Source organism: Solanum tuberosum, unplaced genomic scaffold (assembly GCF_000226075.1).
Source record: "Solanum tuberosum cultivar DM 1-3 516 R44 unplaced genomic scaffold, SolTub_3.0 scf00472, whole genome shotgun sequence".
Classification (NCBI taxonomy): domain Eukaryota; kingdom Viridiplantae; phylum Streptophyta; class Magnoliopsida; order Solanales; family Solanaceae; genus Solanum; species Solanum tuberosum.
Genome location: NW_006239396.1, coordinates 272,210 through 283,240, shown reverse-complemented (window position 1 = coordinate 283,240; position 11,031 = coordinate 272,210). Strand labels below are relative to the sequence as shown.

At 30.6% G+C, this 11,031-nt stretch overlaps 2 protein-coding genes across 2 annotated transcripts in view; both read left to right on the top strand.

Moving 5' to 3' along the window:
- Positions 1–4,840: 4,840 nt before the first annotated feature.
- Positions 4,841–7,687, top strand: LOC102584908 (60S ribosomal protein L11-2-like). Its single transcript, NM_001288050.1, is given in 5 exon segments — positions 4,841–4,853; positions 5,694–5,801; positions 5,906–5,948; positions 6,789–6,984; positions 7,365–7,687. Coding segments are annotated over 5 exon segments (546 nt in total). The 5' UTR covers positions 4,841–4,850; the 3' UTR covers positions 7,561–7,687.
- A 1,818-nt stretch (positions 7,688–9,505) lies between these two features.
- The window catches only part of LOC102584586 (probable WRKY transcription factor 65), a 4,427-nt gene continuing 2,901 nt past the window's right edge, over positions 9,506–11,031 (top strand). Inside the window, exons 1-2 of the mRNA XM_006364035.2 lie at positions 9,506–9,845; positions 10,112–10,264. Of these exons, the coding sequence (XP_006364097.1) occupies positions 9,823–9,845; positions 10,112–10,264 (176 nt within the window). The 5' untranslated portion in view covers positions 9,506–9,822. The remainder of the gene's footprint in view (positions 9,846–10,111; positions 10,265–11,031) is intronic.

Here is an 11,031-nt window from a genome sequence, read left to right as displayed (position 1 = left end):
TTTTGATCCTTCGATTGAGAGGAACCACACTTTGCAGGAATTTCAACATTTTTTGGCGGTGGGGTTTGAGTCAATATGTTGAATGTTGGAGCATGTACTTCATCCGTAGATGTTCCTTCAACTAATCGAGGACTCTTTCGAGGCGTTACAATCGTTTTCTTCGACATGATGATGATGAGAAATGGAACGGGAGGGACGGTTTTGAAGTTGGGGTAGTGAGAAAGATGGGAGGGACGATTGTGAATGTGGGGTAGTGGGGTGGTGAGAAAGATGGGAGGGACGATTACTGTAGTATTGGATAGGCGTGGGGGATGGGGGTGGGATTAATGTGAATGGGAGGTTTGGAATGTAACAGTAATCAAGGAACTCTAATCAATGTCAATCCCTAAATTTGTGTAACTGATAATTTATGTTTTAAAAAAGGAACTGCAATCAAATTAATTAACTATTAATAATTAATAATATAAAAATATAAAGAGATTAATCATTTATTAAATTAAATTTTAATTAATTTTTAAATAAAGTTAAATTTAATTGATATGTTATAACCCGTAAATAAACTGTTATAAGTAAGAATATTTTTAAAGTATGTTTAAAACCCGTAATATTATCTCTTAAATGTGTATATGGTGTGATTTTTCCTTAATTAAAAGGGTCAGCCCGTCCCAACCCATTTAACTCTCTAGCTCTTTAGGGTTGGGTTGAGCCAACCCATTTTGACCGCTCTAATTGCAAGTCTTCTTCCTCTGGCAAAACATCCTACATTTTCGTAGAGTTTTGAAGGATAGGAGTAAATAAATGTCTTACATTCTGTTATAATTATATTTATAAGGGAAAATTATGTGGAAAAGCAAACAAATTCTATTTAAATAGCTAATATAACTATAGTTTGAATTAATTATGGCTCGTAGCTTAGTTTTAGCTTTAATTACGTCACTTGTCCTCTTTTATACATATACAAATACAAATTATACACATATATATAGTAATATGACATATATACAAATACAATTAGTCTCTCTCCACTCTCTGACCTTTCTCACTCGCCTCTCTCCTTTCTCTCTCAATCTCGCTCGCTTCTCTCCTCCCTCTCCCAATCTCTCTCGCCAAATATACAAATATATATATATATATACACATATACAATTCGCCTCTCTGCACTCTCTCTCGCTCGCCTCTCTCCTCCATCTCCCAATCTTGCTCGCCTCTCTCATCCCTCTCTCAATCTTGCTCGCCAGATATACAAATACATATGTATATTAGGTACATATATACAATTATTTGACATATATACATATACAATTCGACAAATATACATATACAATTCACCTCTCTCCACTCGCTGCCCTCTGTTGCTCGCCTCTCTCCTCCCTCTCCCAATCTCGTTTGCCACTCTCCTCCCTATAACATGTAGCTACAAATCGTAATTAGCAAACTACAGCTATGGAGCGTAATTAAGCTATTTTTAAGTGGCTATATGTGATAGTTCCCCTATTTATAATATATCTATACACAGTTTATCAGTTACATCATTTGATAAAAATAGCATATCAAATAAAGTTTCATACTTTACTAATTTGAGATTTTTAATAGTAAAAAGCATTTATTTTTAACAAATTTGTATTCAATTTTTAACCCAAAGTTTGTCATGGTTTAGAACCTATTTGTACCCATTGGAATCGTCAAGTTGAGTCAAACCTAGAGTATAACATATTCGGAAAATTCGACTTTATTATTTAAAGAGAATCACCATCTAATTATTAGAGTGAATCGGAATATATATATATATATATATATTTTTTTTTTTTATTTTTAAAATGAGGGTAAGAGAGGGAAAATGGAGGACGAATTAGTAGATGGGGAATCAAATTTGCATCAAATAAGTAAAAGTTTAAGTAGTCAATCAATTAAGCTACAAAATACATAACTTCTTAACTAAGTAATTTAAAATAGTTTCATTTAATGGACTTACTAACTTATAGATTCTAGGTAAGAATTCTAATTAAAGGCGATTAGCATTTAACACTTGTTAAAATTTGTTAAATATCTTCAATCGATCAAATTTTGGTTGATTAAGTCAAATACCACCAACCAATCAAATTTTGGTTAATTAAATTAAATACTACCAACTGATCAAATTTTGGTTAATTAAAAAAGGACATGGTTATTAAAGGTAACAAATATGAATAAGTAATTCAAAAGATAAAGAGAATAATAGTCTCAAATTTCAAATTTGAACACAAAAAAAAGGAAGTATTCAAACACAAAAATATGAAGTATCTCAATCGGAGCATACTCACAATAATCTCAATTTAGCCCCAACTGTTCTTTATCACATAATACTTTCATTTTTTTTCAATATCAAAACACACCATAACACCATGAACACAACATCAGCTCATTTCTATATTTTAAAGATGATTTTCAAAATGAATCTCCTATAAGTCTACCATCAACATTGCATTTCAAAAGGAATTACCCTGATAAATGTGCTATTTTTTTAATTCTACGGAAAGTTATGCATATTCTTTATTCTTTTTTATGGGCTTATTGTTGAATTAAATCTTCAATTCCTTTTTTGTTCAAAGCAAGATCTTCCACCTTCTTAGCCTCATTAATTTTAGTGCTTTTATCTCTCATAGGGTAGATCTTCTTAGCCTCATTAATTTTAGTGTTTTTTTCTCTCATAGGTTATGAGTTCACAGATAATGTCACTAAAAATTATGTTTTAGGTTTTGAGGGTTGAAAACCTATTTTTTAGGTTTATTATATAACTAAATATTCATATGTGTTTATGGTTTATAACTTAGTATGCAATGCGTTATTATTTTATTATATAACTTGGTAAGGATTCAAGTTGATAAAATGTTAGCCCATTTAATGGAATACAATATCTTGGTTGTTCTTATCAAAAATCATATTAGTAGATTATAAGTTTTAAGTAGTTTAATTCAAAGTTCTAAAATATCATACAAAATTTTACTGTCATTTAATTAAAAACTTATAAATTTGAAAAGAAAATTTACTACATTTCTAAAAGAAATATTACTATATTTCTAATGTCAGGACTGTATAAGGAAAATTAATTTTTCTAAATCCTAAATATTTGTAATACGTATAGTAGTAATTTTCTAATGGTTATAAAAAAAAAGACTATTGCTGAAGAATTAAAATTAATTATAATTTGAGATATTAAAATAAAAACGTGATCATATGAAAAGAAAATTAATCAAATATCGAACAACTGATTATAAAAAATTAAAATAAAGAAGACGTAAGTAATAATCTTCATTATTGCCTTGACCCGGAGGGATGCGAAAATATGTCATTTTGGGTGCATTGGAGTTCAAATTTCTATAGAAGTAAAAAAAAATCAACAAAATAATTTGAATCTTAGAATCTCTTCTTCACCATTTTGGTACCTATTTGATATTTTAATAAGTGCATTTTTGTTTAAATATATCCATCGTTTTTGGTACCTCGTGTTCGTTTCATGTTTAGAATTTTATGCATAATTCAGTGATAAAAAATTCTCATTGCATTATGATTTTTGAAAATTATAGATGGATCCATCATTTTCCGTTTCAATATAGTTGTTATCGATTACAAAAAGCGTATTCAATGATAGTATGTGAATAGATCAAGTTTTAACTTGTGAGATATTATGCCTTACAAAAATAATATTTTTTACAAGGAATATAAATTAAAGGAAAAACTATCTAATTATACAAACATTCTTAGCATATTTACTAGAGAGAAGTAATGAAGACACCCTTGAACTTGACGCAAATTATTAGTTTCATTTCGAACTATTGATAACATTAAAAATATCTCTCTACTTGACTAACTAAACTTAGATACACACCTGATCTGCTACATGACATAACAAATGGTCTCACACTCTTGTAGGAGCATGAAACTTTTAATAAAAGTTGAGAGAAGTGTTGAAAACACTCTTAAATTTGACAAAAAATTAGGGGTATATTTCATTCATGTCGCAAGATCGGGGCGTATTTAAGTTCAATTAGTCAAGTAAAGAGGTGTTTTTAAGGTTTTCAATAGTTCGAGGATGAAACTAATAATTCACGTCGAGTTTAGGAGTGTTTTCAATATTTCTCTCTATTTACTAGTCCTCCATATAGTTTGAAATAATTACATATTGTCTCACTAATTAATAATTTCATATCCGATTTCAAGTTAGATACACCTATATACATGTATTTTAACAATCAGATACACTTTAAAATACAGATACATAAGAAGAGAGGCGAGCGAGAGAGTCAGTGTATCCCAGAAACATGCGGATCATACTATATACATTGCAAATACATTTTGAAATACAAATACATCGAGCGAGCGGCGAGCGAGAGAGAGAGGGAGAGTGGCGAACGAAAAAAGGAGAGATCCGAGCGATATTCAAGAAATGCAAGGGAGATAGTCACTGTATCCCAGATACACAAAATCAACTTGGATATAGTGTATCTGAAACAAGTTATACCTAATGTTGACCTCATGCATTCCAGATACATGTATCTGGACGCTAGGAACCAAAATTTGCCACCAATAATAATTTCAAAAACTCACAAAAAAACACATAATTAGACCATAAACTAGTGATATTTATTTTGTTTGTCCTAAATAACACAAATTAGGGACAAAAGTACAAGTGATCCCATAGCCCAAATTAAAAAAAAAAAATGATAAAAATACAACATTAGCCCAAGCCCAAATAGAAGGGGCTAAATCAAGTCCAATTTTTCCATCTGCTTTAAATTTTTGCAATAAACCCTACTTCGCCGCTTCTTCATCTTCTTCTGCAGGAAAAAAAAAGCTCTTCAGAACGGAATCCAATGGTACGTTTTCGGTTTCATATTTATTTGTTGTTATTTTTGCCTTCAAATTAATACCAATGGATGAGTTTTTTTTTTGCTGTAAAATTGCGAGCTGGATCTACTAATTTGTGTTTAATAAGTAAATAATTAATTTTTCTGCTAATTAATTGTCTAATTTGAACCTATCAGTTTTTGTTTATGGTGTAAGAATCAATTTTCTGCTGTAATTAGTGATTTATGATGTAAGAATCAATTTCTGCAAATCTAAATGATTAATGTGCACCAATTAGTATGTGTTTAAGTAGAAGGGATCAATTACCGCTACGGCGATATCTGGTTTAAGTACAGTTATCTAGTACCTGTTGCTGGTGGGAGGTGGCAGGTAGCTTGTGGAAGGAGTTGAGGTGTGCACAAGCTGGTCGTGACACCACGGTTATAAAAAAAAAAAGAGATAGAATCGATATTCTGCTAATATAAATGACTGATTTGAACCTAATAATTTGCATTTATGATGTAAGAAACATTTTTTTTTGTAATTCTAAATGACTAATTTGAACCCATTATTTTGTTTTTTATGAAGTAATAATTAATATTCTGCAAATGTATATGACTAAAGTGCATCTACTAATTTGTTTCTATGAAGTAAGAATCAATTTTATTGTAAAAAAAGAATTAATTTTTCGGCAAATGTAATTGACTAATTTGAACCCACTATTTTGTGTTTATGATGTAAGAATCAATTTTCTGCGATTCTAATTGACTATATTGAACACTAATATATGTGTTTATGACATACGAGTCAGTTTTCTTTATATCTAAAACCACTGATCTTCATACATTGATTCTCAACTGAATGAGTAGGCGTCAGAGAAGAAATTGAGCAACCCAATGAGGGATATCAAGGTTCAGAAGCTAGTCCTCAACATCTCTGTCGGTGAGAGCGGAGATAGGCTTACCAGGGCGGCCAAGGTCATTCTCCTTCTCTAAAGTGTTTGAGGCTGCTTTAGAAGTTGGTTTTTTTTTTTTTGTTGTTGTGAAACTGAAATCAGCGATGCGTTGATTCATATTTGTAGGTCTTGGAGCAACTAAGCGGTCAATCCCCTGTTTTCTCCAAAGGTGAACTTTTTGAACCTTCAATTTGTTCCCTTTTTTTCTCATTTCTGATATTTAAGCACCTCTCTGTGAAATGCAATATTAGTACTGTGAAGATGTGGATCTAATTTCCATAAAGTTGTTTAGTGTTTAAATAAATAAGATTCATATAGTGGCGTAATATAGATTGAGGAGTAAATATCAGGTTGTGGGAGTAACCAGTTGTTTATCCTATATGAATAGTGAAAACTGGCTCATATGTGGTGGAATGGATATTGTGGATTCATCTAACACACCTCAACTAGTTTGGGTTTGAGGCGTAGTTGTTTTTGGCATTATGAAGATGAATCTTATCGACACACTTTAGCATGAAAGAAACCAATAATTAATGGTTGTATCCCCTTTTTTTTATGACCGTGGTGTCCGGACCAGCTTTTGCACACCTCGATTAATTCCATGGCCTTAATAGCTAACGGCCGTATGGCATCTATCCATCCATGCTGAAGTTTTTGAGCATACCTGCCACCTCCCATCTCCCACCAATAAGAAGTACCCAGTAACTTTGTCCACCAAGACTAGGATAGATGGGAAGAATCCCCTAGTTATTTGTGGATTTCTTCACCTATATATGCATGAATTAAAGGAACTCTGAGTTTTGGAATTGTTGAATAATATCTGGACTCTCATAAGATACTAAGAAAATGGTGTTTATACATTGATACATTTGTGCTGAGGCAAATAAATAAATCCCATGATTTGTTTTATTCCATTGCTTGTTGAATATAACTGATTAAGTGCTTATGCCTCGTTTCTTTATTGATGATATTTAGTCTCCTCTGTTGCCTGTATTTCTCTCTTTGACAGCTAGGTATACTGTGCGATCCTTCGGAATCAGGCGTAATGAGAAGATAGCTTGCTATGTCACCGTGAGAGGAGAGAAAGCTATGCAGCTCCTTGAGAGTGGATTGAAAGTCAAGGAGTACGAGTTGTTGAGAAGAAACTTCAGTGAAACTGGCTGCTTTGGTTTTGGTATCCAGGAGCACATCGATCTTGGAATTAAGTAAGCAGATTTGTATCTTGCTTATATAATTAATAATTTTATTTGGAGTACTTTCACCCTATTTTTTATTTTGAGTATTGATAACATTCTGCCTAATGAGTTAGAAGCGCTGCAAGGGTTGTGCTCTTTTGCATATGGATCATTAAGCTTTAAATTACGTTGCTAGAGCTTTTCATTTTAAGCATATATTTCATCTTCAAGATTTTCTTGGGTTGTGTCTTCCTCAAGTTCTATACGAGTGTGGTCAATGATTGAGTTGGGATTTTTACTCAGAGGAGTCGAAATATAGAGAAGTAAACCCAGCCACTGAGCATAGGATGTACGATGATCGTGCTGTTACTTTTTTGTTTGACATATCTATTCTTTTATCTGTTTTACAGGTACGATCCTTCAACCGGTATCTACGGTATGGATTTCTATGTTGTGCTAGAGCGCCCAGGATACCGTGTTGCTCGTCGTCGTAGATGCAAGTCTCGAGTTGGAATTCAACACAGGGTCACAAAAGAGGACTCAATGAAGTGGTTCCAGGTCAAATATGAAGGTGTTATCCTTAACAAATCTTCAAACATTCAGTAAGTTGGAAATCCCAGTGTTGGATCAGTTTGTTTCCTCATCAAGTGTTATGTTTTTTATCCATTTTGTAGACCAACAATTACTATTACTCTCTGAGGAGTTTAAAAGTTTTGGTGAGTTAAAATGTTAATTTGGCATATTTGGATGTTAGTTTGTTTTCATTTTTGGCTATGTTTTTTTAATGTTTTGCCATGCTTTCTATAATATTTTGTTGCGACTTCTTTACTTGCGCTAATCTTTTTACTTGTGTTGAAAGTCTATCAGAAACAACCTTTCTACCTCTCTTTGTTTTGTCATTTTGGACCAAAATCGTTCATAGAACCGAGTTTCTTTATTAATTAAGTTGGAAATAGTTGTCCAATAATTTTGGTTGCTAATAGAAAAAAAAGTCATCTAGAAAAACACAATGAAAATAAACCAAAATTTTATATTGGAATAATTAATTTTAGCTACGTACCAATTTTGTTCTTATCATTTTGTTGAGTAGCTTTTACAATATTTTTTTTTTTTGCAATTGGCTAAAAAATCCTGTTATTTCAATTTTCCAAGATGTTTTTAAAAAAAAAACTGTGTGTAATGGTTGATCCTAATCGTAGTTTTTTCAATACCCTTTTACTAGGTGATTTGTAGCTACTCTAAGTAAGCAAGCACTTGCGAGCTTAAAATTATAGATTTGCCACTATTTTACTTATGAGATTATACATAGTTAGCTTTTAGAAGATCTATCTTTATTGGTTTAATCGACAATCACATCATTAATGATCACTATTTGTTGATTCAATTATTGATTTAAGTATATTTATAAACTGATAAATCAAACTAACAATCAAAAAAAATAATTTAAAGGAAGAAAAAAAAAGTACAAGTATTCAAGCATGATATTCCACCTTTGATCTTTTATACCGATAGTATAAAAGAATATTATACACTTAAGTCACTTGAACTATTAATTAAAGTAATATAAAGGACTAATATGATTTCCATAATTTATAACTATAAATGTTGATAGAAAGTGGATTAGTAACTTCAAAATAAGATATACTATTAGGCATTAGCTATAACAAATTAAACTTCATTAATAGTGCAAAAGGTTGTGGTGAGTAATAATTAACTATTCTTCCGTTTTCCATTAGAGTTTTTATGCGTGAATCTTAAAAATAAAGTCACTTTTATTTGGAAGCGCATTATCATTTAAATTTAAAGTAAAGCTTTTCTTTACGATTTCAAATTAATCAAATCTCAAAACGAGTATCAAATAAACATTAGAAAGGAAATAAAACACAAAAAAAATACATTCAAATCTTTATCAACTTGATCACTAATTGAGCTTAACTCGATTTTAGCCCATTTTAACTAAAAGTAAATTTGACTATTTGAGCAAGTCACGACTCAAACAAATTTTATAATTCAGTCCATTTTAATCTAATATCCATTTTTTTTGGATATAATAAATTGTCCAACTTGATATAAATAATGTGACAGAAATTTCATGTCTTATCAATATTTAATTATAAGTATAGGGGCAAAAAAGAAAAGAAAAACAAATTAAGTTTAAGGGCCCTTTTAAAACAAATCTCTTTTTTACATGAACACAGCACCCCTTTGAGACAAATCACAATTATTATTCTTATGTCTTAATTGCTCCCACGTCCTTAATAAACTATATTATTGCCAATCTGTCAAACATTTAACTATCCCACGTAACAATTTATATGATCAAGTACTGAGTTTAAAAAAGAAAAAAACTTTTTGATATTTGTGGTTTAAAATAAGTCATAAATATTTGTGCCGTTACAAAACATATTATTAAGGGAAAAATGAACATTAAAAGTTAAATTGTTACTAAATATAGAAACGTATAATTCTTTCTGTAATTGATTAAACAAGAAAGTGTGTAATATAAACTAGGATGAGTGGAATACATTTTTTCCTTCACCACATATTATTTTAAGCCAAATTTCATTACTTTCCTTCTTCCTTGAATGCACCTCATATTTAAAGCCTGCAAAGTTCTTGAAATTGAAGAATATAGCTACCAAAAAAAAAGTTGTAACAAAGAAGATTTAATTTCAACACAACCTAGCTTTAGCTAATTAATTTTTGGTCATGGAAGGTGTGAAGCTACAAAAAGATCCATATTTTCATAAGCAAGAAGAGTCATTTCAAAGGCATTAGATAAAATTAAAACGATACAGAGAAGATTCTATAGCAGAAAATTCAGCCGAGGGCTCTTTATCTGGCGATGATGAAATAACTGAAGTTAAGATGTCATTACCAAGAAAATTAAGGTAATTTGTATATGAATTCTTGATTCTTTTTCCCTCTTCTTTTAGTGAGGGGACGATCAGCACCAGAAAATCGCTAATTTCTAATGGAATTCATCTCGTTGATAACATTTTAGTCGGTTTTTTTTATGTCAAAAAGCCCTTATCACGAGCTATATTCAAATGAAACGTCCATCAGAAATTAATGTTTTTTTTCTAGTGATTTGGTGTAATTGGTGATTGGTGATATATTGAGGAAATAATATGTTATAGTTTTTGAATAATTGTAGTAAAAAAGGAGCAAAGAAGAGAGTAATTTCAGTGCCAATTAAAGATTGTGATATATCAAGAAGTAATTATAAAGGGGATATTTATCCTCCATCTGATTCTTGTACTTGGAGGAAGTATGGCCAAAAACCAATTAAAGGATCACCTTATCCCAGGTATATTAATAATTAATGTTATTTTTATTTATTTTTTCCAATTTAATATATTTTTATTTATTTTTCCCAATTGAATTGATGAAGTTTACTTATGAATATTAAATATACCCATATGATGTTTCAAGTTTGTGGTACACTTAGAAGATAAATAGAGCAACAAAAAAATTATTTTTTATATTATATAATCTTTTGACATTATGGTAAAGAAAGTCACTCTTTACACACCTCTTGAAAAATATATCTAATAGCTCAAGTAATTTACAAAAATATATTTGGTTTTCTATTCAGGGCTTGACAAAATTCGAATTCACGCATTATAAGATAATGCTTCCAACAATATCTTTTTTATATTTTTAGAGATTCAAACTTGAATCTCTTATTAAAGATAAAGGGATCACATTCATTCCACTACGACCCAATAAATTCCTTGAGCTTGCTTTTGTAAGCAAGAATATTATATTATCAAAGAATTAATACTTTGTCTCTTTGCCGTAATGTTTCTAGCTTATAATTAAGTGGGGGCTCATGATTCATAATAATTAAATTAATAATTTAGATTAATTCTACAACATTAATGTGGATGTCCACAAAAAATAGATCCATTATTGACATAGTTCTATTATTAACCATTATTATTAAACTATCATTGCATGCCGTTTCTTTTTATAGCTAGTATCAGTGGCGGACCCAGGATTTTCACGAAGTGGATTCAAGATATAAAAATATACCTAATATTATTTGTAATTTTTTTGAACTAACAATATACA